The 14,197-nt window shown below is 41.2% G+C and overlaps 1 protein-coding gene and 1 pseudogene across 6 annotated transcripts in view; both read right to left on the reverse strand.

The window, feature by feature from the left end:
- Window positions 1-4,253: 4,253 nt before the first annotated feature.
- Window positions 4,254-7,381, reverse strand: LOC102997340 (Y-box-binding protein 1-like; annotated as a pseudogene).
- Window positions 7,382-9,235: 1,854 nt separating this feature from the next.
- The window catches only part of ANXA3 (annexin A3), a 63,232-nt gene continuing 58,270 nt past the window's right edge, over window positions 9,236-14,197 (reverse strand). For all 6 annotated transcript variants that reach the window (XM_057547127.1, XM_057547125.1, XM_057547126.1 and 3 more), the window contains 2 exons: window positions 13,408-13,530; window positions 9,236-9,805 (listed from right to left, as the gene is read on the reverse strand). In XM_057547127.1, coding sequence (XP_057403110.1) covers window positions 9,746-9,805; window positions 13,408-13,530 — 183 coding nt within the window. In that variant the 3' untranslated portion in view covers window positions 9,236-9,745. The remainder of the gene's footprint in view (window positions 9,806-13,407; window positions 13,531-14,197) is intronic.

Raw genomic sequence — 14,197 nt, forward strand, 5'->3', positions numbered from 1 at the left:
TTATGATGCATAGTAGTTCACAGTGTTTTTAATATCATCGTTACAGAGCATATCACATTTTACTATAGTTCATGATAAATAGTTAGCACTCACATAGTGCATACTATTCATTGGGTTGTTCTAAGTGCTTACATGCATTGATCTTTTTAATCTGTTTAATCTGAGGTGGTTGGTTTAATTATTACTATCAAATTTCACAGATAAGGAAATGGAGGCACTAAGAGTTTCAATAATTTGTCCATGACTAGTATGTTTAGAGCTAGAATTTGAACCTGAACTAGACTGGCTTCAGACTCTTAATCACTGCTGTATAGGACTTTAACAATTTTTAATTGAGCATCTAATAATCAGCAGTTTCTTTAAATATTTTATTTGTCAACTCTGGAGGTCAGGAGCAACAGTGTGAGAATCTTGTCTGAGGTCAAACATCTTCAAGGTGGGGCAGCCAGGTCTGCCTGTTCCCCAAACCCATCCACCACCACCACCATCAACCCCCAACACTACCGCCAACACCAGCACTACTATCACTACTACCACCACGATCACTATCACCACCACCATCACCCCCACTACTACCACTATCACCACTACCATCACCATCCCTCCCAACACGACCACTATCACTACTGCCACCACCACCATCACCATCACCACCACAATCACCACCATCACTACCACCACCATCACCATCACCACCACTACCACCATTGCCACCACCACCACCATCACCACCACCACTATCACCACCATCACCACTATCACCACCAACACCACCACCATCAGCACCACCACTATCACCACCACCACTATCACCACCACCATCATCACCATCACCACCACCACCACCATCGCCACCACCACCATCACCACCACCACCATCACCACCGCCACAATCACCACCGCCACCACCACCACTATCACCACCATCACGACCACCACCACCATCACTACCACCATCATCACCATCACCACCACCACCATTGTCATCATCACCATCGCCACCACCATCGCCACCACCACCACCACCACCGCCACCACCACTATCACCACCACCACCACCACCACCATTGCCACCACCACCATCACCACCATCACCATCACCACCATCACCACTGCCACCACCATCACCACCATCACCACCATCACCACCACCACCACTACTATCACCACTGTCACCATCATCACCACCACCACCACACTGTATTTACTAATTAGCTGGGTATCTGTCTTTACTTTCTCTTTCTCATTCCCCAGAATATCAAGTCTTTGAAGTCAGAAAATGAGTAGCTTTATTCATCCTGTAACCCCAGCACCTAGCACAGTTCCTAGGCCATGGTTACCATGCAATAAATACTTGAAGGAATAAAGGACTCACAGACTTGGTTTGACTGACAGCAACCAAAGAAGATATTTTGCGTGAAGAGATCAGTCAACACCTGTTTAAACAGAATGTGCAATACATGATGTGAATTTGTCTCTGTAGACTTGACTCTCTAACACAAAGCCAAACGAAAAGTTTAAATTTTCCGCTTTGAAAACCTCTAAACTTCACGTGACAGATGTGGCCAGGAGCACTGGTATAGGCTAGTTATGCTCTGGCTGCAGTTCTCTAAGGGGAGGTGTGACTTTGGCTCCTTCTCCCTCACTTCCCACCCGGACCTTTGCTCTCCCTGCCTTCTACCCCACTGTGGCATGCTCATGTATGTGGGAGCTGATTTCATCTCAGTATCCTTTGTCAAAGTTCTCTTTTGTCTGGTGGTTGATACTGTATCAGTTACTTCAGGGCAAGCCCAGAGCTCTGCAAGTCACCCTGGCCATTATTTATTGCCACATCCAGTTCCACAAAGCTTGTGCCAGAAGAGGACTCCAGTAGGTTTTGATGGCCCGTTCTCCCTCATGCATGATTGTGTTTTAAAACTCATGCAGCTGAATGGGCTGTTTTGGCGTCCTGGGTTTGAGGATTGGGGATTTCTTTTTACTGTTTACTGCTGCAGCCATTCAGCGCCACTCCTCCTCTGCAAGTCTCCTCACTTGAAATTTGCCTCTCTCCCACTTTTGACTTTGCAAAATCCACAGAAACAGGCAAACTCTGGTCTCGGAGCAGGGCTGACCCTTTGGTAGATAAAACTGGCAGAAAGCTTGAGTTTGTCGAAACTAGAAGAAATATACCAGTAGGAAAACAGCTTATGCACAAAGCAACAAATACTTCCTTTATTTTCATAGTCCCACAGGAGATGTACAGAGAGTGGGTGGGAAAGATCCGAATTTGTCAATTTGCTGGGGTGGGTTAAGAAGAAATTTGGGGTACTTTCCGTGGTTCGTAAAACACAAAGTTTCATAGGCAGAAGTTGCCAAGAGGTCTGCTTTATCTTCTTTCCTAATTACAAACTAGAAGTGTTGACTTTCCAACATCCAAAAATCCCCCAAGTGAATCAAGTAGAAGCAATGGTAGGTCTTCCAAACCGAGCCAGAGGATAATAGCTAACATTTATTGAGCACTTAAGGTATGGCAAGCTCTGTGCTATGTGCTTTACCTAAACTGACTTGCTGAAGCCTCACACCTATCTGAATCTGAAGTATTAAATGCTATTGCCATCCTGGCTTTACAGATAAGGAAATCAAGGCACAGAAAGGTTAAGTAACTTGAATGCTCACATGTCACACAATTATGAGTGGTGGGCAGGAAACAAGCCTGGGGAGCTTTATATATCACTGGACTCCCATAATCAGAGAACACATTTGACAAGATCACTGATTTCAGTGAGCGTTTTCCTTGAAGATATCCAAGGCCAGTCTTAGAGTTACTATCACTGTGAAGTACTAAAATAAGTATCATTTATTTACTCTACAAATGCTCATTGAACACCTTCTATCTGCCACTTGCCGGGCAAGGCTATGCCAGTGTAATTACTAGTAACTATTTCTGATTGAATTAAATCCTTCATGTGCTTTATTTCATTTAATCCTCACAACTCTTTCAGGTAGGTTTCGTTGTCAGGTAAAGAATTGATGTTGTAGGGTATACAGAAGTAGAAATACAACACTGTACGCATGAAACATATAAGTCAATGTTACCTCAATTAAAAAATTAATTAAAAAAAGAATGGCTGTGTAAAGAAGTATCTGTCACATATGTGCTGCTATAAACACTGCCATCATGGGTAGTGGAGTCAGGATTTGGACCCAGTCTGATCTGACCCCAAAACCAATGTGTTAAAGACAAAGTAAAATCGTAGAAATTGGAGGTTAGCAATATGACGTGAAATTAGGGAAATGGAAAAAGAAGAGGATACATAGAAGAAAAGTCTGAATTATACTGTTTAAACATTTCCCTCAATATGCCCTGTTATAGCTCCTCATGAACAGACCAAACACCCTGTCATTCTAAGATGAGGTGTACAGATCTCCTGCCTTCTGCAGTTCACCAGTCACAGAGACCAGGACTCCTTCCAGCTTGCTCATTGTCTCCCCTTCACAGTCTTCCAGGGACTAAACTTAGTGCATAACGAGATGACTTGAATGTACTCAGCCGGGTGATCCCTGTCAGAGTTAATACACATTTCATGTAAATGCAGATGGTGCTGGGAATCGTGAGAAACAGAGGATTAAATTAAATGATCCATATGTTCCATTAAGAAGGGTTTTTCAGCAACAGTAAGATGCCTGGACCGTGACAAACATTCTATAGACAATGAAGATGTTTCCAAACAATTCATAATTGTCCCAGTTATTCTGAAACAATTAAAATAGGTTTTGCCTTTGGGACACAGAGCCATGGGGTCCACTTTGAACTCGACCTGCCACCTTGTGGAAATTGGAGGCAATAAAAAACATGGCCCTTGAATAATACACTGTAATAATAATATGATCTGGGCTAACATTTTTTGAGGGCTTATCATACGCTAGGCACTATGCTAACCATCTTTTTCTTTTTCTTTTTAATTGAAGACCTTTATTAACAGGTGCTTGCAGTTTGTTGACTTTTTTGAAAAAATCAAGCTGTAAACTTTTATTACAAATTAAAAATGAGGTTCTTTTTTTTTTTTTTTTTTTTTTTTTAAAAATGAGGTTCTTAAAAATCTCAACTTGACCAGATATGAAACAATTTAAAAACCTTTAAAGGTGTATTGAGAAAAACCAGCCTTTTTTTTTTTTTTTTAAACACGTTTGTCATTACTAAAAAGAGACGTCTTTAGGTAAAAATAATAAAAACCCCATGCTGCATAGATAACGCAGATAGTTCTAGTTGGTCAACAGGCAAAAAGCAAGCACTTTAGTCTTTAGCTCCAATCTTTTGTTCATTTCTTATTGCTGGCATTTCATATTCATTTCTTCTTGTTGGATGAGTAAACCGATGATGGTAGAGATGGTAAGCCAGCATTTACTCAGCCCCGCCCTCCTCAGCGTCGGGAGAGGACGAATTCTCACCTGGTAGATCTGCTGCTTTTGTCTCTTTGCCATCTTGTGGTTTAGGGTTTTCCGGGCGTCTGCGCCTGTAATTGAGGTTGCGGCGGTCCGACGTTGAGGTAGCTGCTGACCTTGGGTCTCATCTCCTCGATTTTCCTTATCTTCTTCACTGCCGTCCTCTCTGCGCTGTCTTTGGCGAGGAGGGCCCCTGCGGAACGGTGGTCTATAACCCCGATACATATTCTGTGTCACTGGTCTACCTTGTTCCCCTGCGCCCTGGTTGTCAGCACCCTCCATCACTTCTCTCTGCACGGGAGGGTTGGAACGCTGTGCTCGACGCCCATAGGGTCTCTGCACTAAGTAAGGTGGGCGCCTTCGCCTGCGGTAGGGCCGGCGCTGTCGGGCCCGGCCTTCGGGGGCACTCTCGATCCCTCCGTCTTTGCCCCACTCTCACTCTTCTGGTAATTCTGATGATAGTTGTGGGGAGGACCCGTGCGACGTGGAGAGCGTCTATAATGGTTATGCTCTGCTGCATATTTACCGCCTTGCGCTGGAACCGCCCCCGGGCCTGCATCGTTTGCTGCTCCGCACCCTTTTCTCCTTCAACGACATCAAACTCCACGGTCTCTCCAGCTCCTACACCGCGAAGGTACCTCCTGGGGTTCTTCTTCTTTACGGCAGTCCGGTGAACAAATGCATCTTCCTCGGTGTCATTCCTGTTGATGAAACCACACCCGTTTCTCACACTGAACCATTTTGCTCTTCCCCAAACCTTCGATGCGATGGCCTTGTCGTCCCCGCCGGCGTGAGGCCGCCCGGGCCGCCGCGCCCTGCGCCGCCGCTGCCCGTCGTGCGGGGCTTGGGGTCGGCAGCGCGGAGGCCGGGGGGCGGCGGGCGGCTGCCGGGTCTCGGCCTCGCTGCTCGTGGCCGCGGCGACGGTGACTGGGGCCCCCTGCGGCAGCTGCGGCCCCTCCCGGGCTGTGACGGTAGCCAGGCCGGCGGCAGCGCTGACACTGCTCGGGGCTCTCTGGGGTCCGCTCTCCGCTCCCGCTCCGGATCGAACTCTGTGCTAACCACCTTTTAAATGTGTTCTCGTTTAATGATCAAAATAACTTTATGAGGTAGGAACTACCACTGTCCCCATTTTAAGGGTGAGGAATAGGTGACTTAGCAAGGTCAAGTAATTTGCCTATAGTCAACAGATTTGGGCAGCATGACCCCAGGGCCTGTGCACTAAACCACGCACTGTCCTGTGCCCTATACAGCCCCTCTCATTCTCATGTAGTATTTAAACATTTAAATAAATATTGCAGTTCTTTGGAAGGGTCAGTAACAACCTTCCATCCTGAGATAACCACGTTCCATCGGAATCATCAGAAACATGCTTTTAGCAGCTACCAGCTGGCCCAATGCATAGGAGGCAAGAAGGTTGAGAGTAGAGGGGTTGGAGGAGAGCTTTCCTTGGAGTCTTTCATTATCTCAAAGTTCCTTTCTCTTTGCAGGGTTCTGTCCAGTGATCACCACTCCCTTCATGTTCTTATCTTTCTTCATACTCACTCATGCACAAATACCATCTGACCTGGATCCTACACCTTGGTTTTCCCGCTGTGTAACCTTGGGCTAGCATCCTAACCTTTCTGAGCTTCATTTTCCTCATCTGTAAATGGCGATGACACTGACACATATAACCATGCTCTGAGAATAAATGAGATCTAAAATATCTAGCATAGTACTCAGCACGTAGTAAGTCCTTGATTCATACATACAACAAAAAGTGATAATTTTACTATCAATTCTACAATTCTACATCACGTTTGAATAGCGTTCAATACTTTTCACAGTAGCTCCAATCATTATTTCCTGTGCTCCTTACATCAACCTAGTGCAAACGGCAGGAAAGATCTACGACCCCACTTTACACATAATTGTCATTAAGATTTGTCATGTACCTACTCTGACTAGGGAACTGGGCTAGGAATTTAGAGATGTATGACATTTACATTGACTGTCACAATGGTTTAGTAGCTATCCTTTTTTATGACAAAGTACACAGTGAATCCCTGGTGAGAGAACAGAAAACATATATATTGGTCTCTGCCCCTCATTCATGGCACAGAGCGCTTAAAACCCTTGTAATTTCCTAAGTGGTAAGAGCACGAGGAGTATCTTTTGTCCTAATATTTGGTCTTTGCTAGTGAGGCGACTCTGGGTGGGCTCCTGGATGAGGGCTGGTCATTGGAAAGACAAAGCCATGATTAGAAGCTTGGAATTTTCAGCCCTGCCCCTCATTTTCTTGAGAAGGGAAAAGGGCTGAAAATGGAGTTAAGGATCACTCAAGCCTATGTGATGAAGCTTCTATAAAACTCCAATAGTCTGGGGTTCGGAGAGCTTCCGGGTTGGTGAACACATGGAGGTGCTGGGCAGGGGGATGGGGGGTGGGCCTGGATGGGGCATGGAAGCTCCGTGCCCTACACATCCCTTCCATCTAGACATTAATCTGTATCCTTTACCATATTCTTTTATTATAAACTTCTAAACCTAAGTAAATGTTTCCCTGAGTTCTGTGAACCACTCTAACAAATTGGTCACACCCAAGGTGGAGGTTGATGGAAACTCCAATCTTTAGCCAGTCGGTCAGAAGCACAGGTGACAACCTTGACTGGCACCTGAAGAGGGGTGTAGTCTTATAGGACTGAGCCCTTAACCTATGGGGTTTGGTATCACCAGGTAGACAGTGTCAGAATTGAGTTGAATTGTAGGACATCCAGCTGGTATCAGAGCATTGCTTGTTGGTGTGGGACCCACTCCCCATCCTCATCTCCACCCCAACCGCTGCCCAACATGGGAAATTGGTGATCAGAACCCGTTAAAGAGAAAAACCCAAGGCCTTCCTAGTTTTGTGTTTTTCCTGTTACACTCTGCCCCTTACTGACTGGAGATGAAGGCTACTTCTATAGCCATAGTGGGTCACCATCACTTCAAGAAGCACAAAGGGGAGGGGATCCAGATAAAATGATGCTTCCCCTACTTCCCCCAGGGCAATTTTGTGGCCTCCTAGAAATTATACTTATGAATATATGACTAACACAATGGAGTGATATGCAGCAGTCAAAATAAATAAAATACATGACATGCAACGCTATAGATAAGTGCCTTTTACGTGTCAAGCACGTTCTAAACACTAGGGATATAGCAGTGAATGCAACAGACAAAAATCCCTGCATTCCAATAACTAAGTTCTCAGGTTGAAAAGAACAGTGGCCTTGGAGTGGGATAAATTCTAAGGCAAAATAGTGGTTAATAGCCTGGACACTGTGAGTTGGGCTGCTTGGGTTTAAATCTTGGCTCTTCCAATGGGCAAATTACTTAATTTCTCTAAGCTTCCATTCCTGTATCTGAGAGTTAACGCCTACATTGGAAAGTTCCTTGAGGGTTAATGATTTATCATATACTACACTGTTTAACATAGTGCCTGATATACAGTAAGCACTCAATGAGTATTAGCAATGATTTATTGCTTGGTGAGACACTTACTTACCAAATCACTTAAGCCAAATTCGTGAGGGCAGACTTGACACCTGACCCTTTTGATTATTGTGTTCTGTCAATTTTACCTCCTAAATACTTCTTGAGTGTGTATATTCCCCCCCCCCTTTTCTCCCTTGCCATCATCTTAGCTCAGACTGACGCTTCTAGTATTGATTAGAGAATTAATTTGCCATGTGGGCTCCCTGCCTTTAGTTTTCTTCTCCCACACATTCCTCTTCCTTGATCAAAAATTTGACCACATCATTTCCCTGACTGAAATCCTCCTTGAATGCTCCTTCCATGACTCTCCCTTGCTTGTAAACTCTTTAGCATGGTCTGTGAGACCTTCATAATCTAGCCCCTGCCTATCACCGGTCACCTCCCCTTGTACTCTAAGCCTCCACCACATTGGTCTCTCTCCCTAAACAGATTTTAAGCTCTTTGGGCAAAGGAAACGAGTTAGTTCCTCTGGTGTACCCAACACTTACTTAGCACAGGGTGTGTCACATGGTAGGTGAACTGAAGTCTATTGAAGAATGGTTGCAATGCTGTCATGCTCATTTTGATGTTGCTTGGTAATAATAAATGATAACATGGTAATTGAACATTTGCCATGTCCAGGCACAGGGCTAAGTGCTTCATAGGCATCGTTTTACTTAACCTTTTTTTAAAAAAAAACAAACCTATGAGAGAGGTAAGTGCTGTTAAGATGAGAAAACTTTGGTTTAGCAGGGTTTCGTAGTTCCCAGCATCACAGAGTGGTAAATGGTAGGGCAGGATGTCAAAACCTGGTATGCGGATTCTAAATCCCTGTGCTTTGTTCCCACATGCATTTCGGAAATCTCAGAACGAGAAATAACTTCTCCATCTTTCTGAAAGGTCTCAGAAATGTTGACCAGTGGTATCCATTGATTAAAAGTTCTGGACATCACTATTTCTGTTTCTCATACAACTATCATTTCTATTTTAGTTCAGACTAATAACTCCAACTAGAATTTTTTACCTTATATATTTCCTTTTAGTCTAGGTATTTCATCCTAGGTCCCTTTCAATGGTGACATGAAAGATTTGTTGAAATGTGTAGTTTTGCCAACTTATTTTAGAGGAAAAGGATATCTTAGAAACTTGATTCTAAACACCCCTTCTGGGAAAGTAGTATTTAACATGAAACAACCACAATTCATGCTTGCCATTCAGATGGGCAGTGGTTAGATCAGTAGTTCAGCAGATGCTTTCTGAAATAAATTATTATGCATTGCCACTGCTCTAGCTTGATCAGACGAGAAAGGGGAAGCCAGGATTACATGCATCTTCGTTTTTATTCCTTTCTTAAGGATGAATGTGATTAATAAGATGATAGACAAATGGAAGCAGCAACAGCTTTACAACAAAAACATGTTTTAAAATATCATTAGTTGTCGGTGCCAGGTACCAAACAATGCTGGTTGATGATAACAGCAGATTACCTTTTACAGAGGCAAGAACTTGTATTACACTGTTTTGCATTTAATGTTTTAGAACTGTACAAAGAGTCTCACTTCCAAAGCAGAAATATAATTTAGATAGTATTAGCTGATCCTTAATATCATTTAAAACTTTCATTTATAAACGGCTACATTATGATGAGATGCTCTACGATAATAATCACTTTTTTGTTGTTATTATTATGGAACAATGAAAATTTCTGTTAGGAAAACAGGTTGCTCTTGACACTTGCTTGTGCTTGTAAATACTGCGAGAAAGAAGTAATTAGAGCTGTGGGAAAAGTCCGTCATGGGAGCAGGCAGCCTTTGGAAATGACACTCTTGACTCAGTCATCTCCTCCACAGATCTTTACGAGTGTGATTGCATAGTCTCCAGAAGTATCCGACTGCAAGGAACAGGACCGATGGATAGAAGGACAGACATGGCGTAAATAATGAGGGGACCATGAATGAATCAAATTGCACAGCACTAGGGGATTCACTGGTGTGTAAGGCTCATGACCTGTACCATTTAGTGAAATGCACCTGTAATTCCATCATCCATTCACACCTGAGTGTAATCCTGTTCCAGCCTAGCATCTTTATAATATATGATGGATGATATATATATATATAATATATTATTATATATTCTTCCTGATATACTGCAATTAAATTTCAATTTGGGTTTAAAAAAATGAGTGCATCAATTACCTAATATTACATAATCTTATTTTTCTCACAAAACTTTAGAAAATTATAGTTTTAATAATATTTATATTAGTATTTATCAAACACTTGCTCTTCTAAGGGTTAACTACTTTAACCCTTATAATAACTCTGTACAGTAGATACCATAGTAGCTCCACCTAGCAGATAAGTAAAACGAGAAAAACAGAGGTTGGGAAATTTGCCCCAAACTATATAGAGAATAAATGCAGAGGGAGGATTCGAGTCCAGTTAACCTGGCCCCTTAGCACCAAACTATACTTCCTGACTTAAGAAAGTGAAGTGAACTACATCCCCACAGAGTATGTTTCCCAGTTCCTCTCCCCTAGGCTAGCCAAAAAAGATCTTGGTTCAGGAAAGATACCAGGTGAGATTGAGGCTTCCAGTACAAGATGCCATGTTTGTTATGAGTCTGGCAGTTAGAAACCTGGGAGTCATCCTCGACTCCTTCCCTTCCTTTCTCCTCACACCAAGATGTCATACCAAGTCCCGTAAGTTTTAACTCCTAAATATCTTTTGAGTCTTTGCTCTTTCCTCCCTTTGTATTACCAGTAGCTTTGCATCACTATTTTGTGTTACAGTCAGAGCTACTCTAATATGACTAATATAGTAACTCATCACCCCACATCCCTTCTATCTTATGTCCAATTCATTGTCCACAGTCACAGGGATCTTTTCTAAATGGACTTCTGGTCATGACACTATGTGATTAAAATTTAAACACTTCAGTGGCCTCCCATTGCTCTTAAGCAAGACAAAATCCTTAGACATTGTCAGAAAAAGTCCTGAATGATCTGGTCCCGCCAGCCTCAGTTTTCATTAATGTTTCCTCCACCACGAGGTCTTTCCACTTGCAACTCCTTTTGTTAGAAGGCTCTGCTGACCTCTAACCCCCACAGCCTTCGCCCTGTTAAGTCTAGTCATTTTTAGATCTGATTCATAACCTTCCTATAGGTCAAATCCTCCTGTTATGTGATCTTATAGCACAATCTCCTTTACATTGAACATGGTTGTAATTTTACATTTATTTCTAATTCCATAAGGACAGAAAACTTTTTTCTTTACTTATAATTTTAATCCTGAACGTGGCACATAATATACATTTAGTAAATATTTTAAATGGAATGAATGGAATACGAATTCTGTGATCTCGAGTCTCCCTTTCAACTGAATGCATACTGCCACTCAGATTTTATTTTTCCATATTCCCAAGGTAGACTCCTAATCAATCAAGTGCCTCATTAATTCTTACCCTCCTACTTCTCATCATATATATGTTTCTAGAGCATTCCCCTTTGAGACCCTATTGACCAGCATAGCACCTGGCTCATACGAGGCATTTAACACATGCTTATTCACCTGAAAGGCAAGCTCAAGACCCATTTCCCAAGAAATATTCCCTATCTAATCCCAAACGTCTTTTACTCTCAATTCCTATACTACTGTCCTCTGTACCCCATAATCTAGTATTTAACTGCGTGTTGTTTCATATTATTTCTTTGTCAGCCACTTTATTCTCTTTTTTAAAAAAAATTTCTTTGCATTTATAATCTCACATTTTAGTATGTACTATCAATATGAAATATTATTATGCAGAATACTGTGGTAACTCATTATCTTGTAATTGTTTTATTTATGCCCACCTCAGTCTCCACATAGATTATGAATTAATTGAGGGTAGCTATTATATTTTCCTTTAAAGACCCTGGAATTATGCTATTTATTAAATAGGTACTCAACTTGTTGATAAAGGAAATCTACCAAAAACTGTAATTTCATCCAATTTTTAAACTAAGATCCTATTATTAAGTAAGAAGAGATACAGATTTGTTCTCACCTACTCTCTTCCTCTTCTCGGCCCCTCCAGTCATCATTTGAGAAAGGTGTTAATGAGCAGAGAAATGTCTAAATTAAAGGCGGAAGGAAGAGGAACCCAAGGCTGGGATGATATACAAAATGGAACTCTAGCTCCTGAATTACAGAATTTTAACCATCGAAAACATCCTATTCATCAGTCTTGAAAACGTAATGAGATTACTTGATAATGTATGTTAGGTGACAGAAGTGAAGAAACCTTAGATAATTTTAAATTACACACTGAACTTTGCAGCAATGGATTTTTCTTTTCTGTCAAGATACACGTTGCTTAAATGTTTCCTAATACAATAAGCCTCAATTACCCAGACCATGGAGCGGGGCAGGGAGAGCTACCAGTTAACTGAATTTCCTAGTTTGCCAAGGGTGAACTGAAGGCTTTCTTCGTGTTTCAACCTTGTTACTGGCAATCTTTATAAAATGTATGCCTCTCCTTTTCTGCCTTGGTAAAAACAATTTGGTTAACGTTATTGTATCTTTCCCTGTTGATTGAAACTATTGTAATGTGTCAGATCGATTCAAATTTCATTGAGTATGAGCAGTTGATGAAATCTGTGCTAAGCCCCAGGCACAGCCTGACAGTTGCCTTTTTGAATAAGTTTTCTGTTTCAACTTAGGCATGCATCTTTTCCTGCAAAGGTTTAGTGCAAAAACAACAGCTCTCATTAAAAAAAAAAAAAACAACAGAAAACAGAAACGATTTTGGTGAATGAATCTAGTTGACTAACTGAGGTGCAGTGGAAGTCAATTGGTAATATTTACCAAAATTATGGATGTATTTACATCTGTCTCAGCAATCCTACCAACTCATGATAACTTATCCCTCAGATACACTTGTACCTTATGAAATTATATATGCATATTGCAGCGTTGTTTATAATAGCAAGAAACCTGAAACATCTGTTGATGTGGTAGGTACAAATATACAAATAATGGAATGATATGCAGCTGTTAAAAAGAATGAGAAAGCTTCCTATATCCTGAAATAAAAAAAACTCCAAGGTACAGAACGATGTTATCTTTTGAGTCAAACAAAGAAGAAATTTAAAATAGGTACTTTTCTTCTATTGTCAGAAAGAAAAACTGAAATAAATTAAAATACTGCAATATAAAAAATAGGTAAGCAACTTGCACATGCAATTCATAAAAGAAGAAAAATTAGTGGCCACTAAACCTGAAAAAAATGTTGAGTGTCTTTTATGTGCCTGGGATTTTAGAGCTGAAAAATAATCACTGTCTTTAAGGGATATTTTGTTATTACTCTTTTAAACTCAGGAAACACATTTACACACTGACAAGAGAGAGAAACCTAAGTCACATATCTCCATGTTTTGAGAATTATAAGGGAAAAAGGATGGGTAGAGAGAGGCATGATATGTTTTGCTCTTTTTAAGAAGAGACTTACTTTAATTGCTGAATGTAGGGAATAGCCATACTGCTTCTTAAACTCTGCTCGAATGTCCAAAAGGTCAATTTCTGATCTGGAAACCATTATTCGGTTCAGAGTAAACTCATCAGTCCCAGCACCCTGTTGAGAAATGCAAGTGTCCACAATACCAATCTCATTGCTCACAAAACAACATATAGAACTATATTTACAGGACATAGATAATGGTAAAATATTATCTGATATTGATATATATCAATTGATATATATCAATTGATATATTGATATATATCAATATATTGATATGGCAAAATATTCAACCACAGTGACTCTCCTTCACTCATTTTTCATCAAACATCATCATTCATTTATTCAAGAAATATTTATTGAGCACTTTCTCTGTGCCATCGCATTGTCAAATGCTGAAAACAGAGATGAGATGCCCCAGTTAAACTTTCAATTTTGTAAAGGATACAGGTGAGACAATGGGCCATTACAATAAAACGTGACATATGGGAACTACTGGGTACTATGGGAGCATATGCTCGGGAGGCCTAAGATAGATCAAAGATTAGGAAAGGTCTGTTTGAGAAAGTGGTATTTAAGCTGGGGTCTAAATAATCAGCCAGGAGAAGAAGGAATGGAGTTCTTACAAAGAAGAAAAAAAGTGTTCCTATACAGGAAACAGCATGTGTGATGGTTTAGGGCAAGAACATAAATAATAAGAAGGAACAGCAAGAAATGTGTCTAGAAAGGCCAGACTTTGTAAACCATGAAATGAAATTCGACTTTATCCCAAGTGTGAAGA

The sequence above is a fragment of the Balaenoptera acutorostrata genome, chromosome 5 (genome assembly GCF_949987535.1).
Source record: "Balaenoptera acutorostrata chromosome 5, mBalAcu1.1, whole genome shotgun sequence".
Lineage (NCBI taxonomy): Eukaryota > Metazoa > Chordata > Mammalia > Artiodactyla > Balaenopteridae > Balaenoptera > Balaenoptera acutorostrata.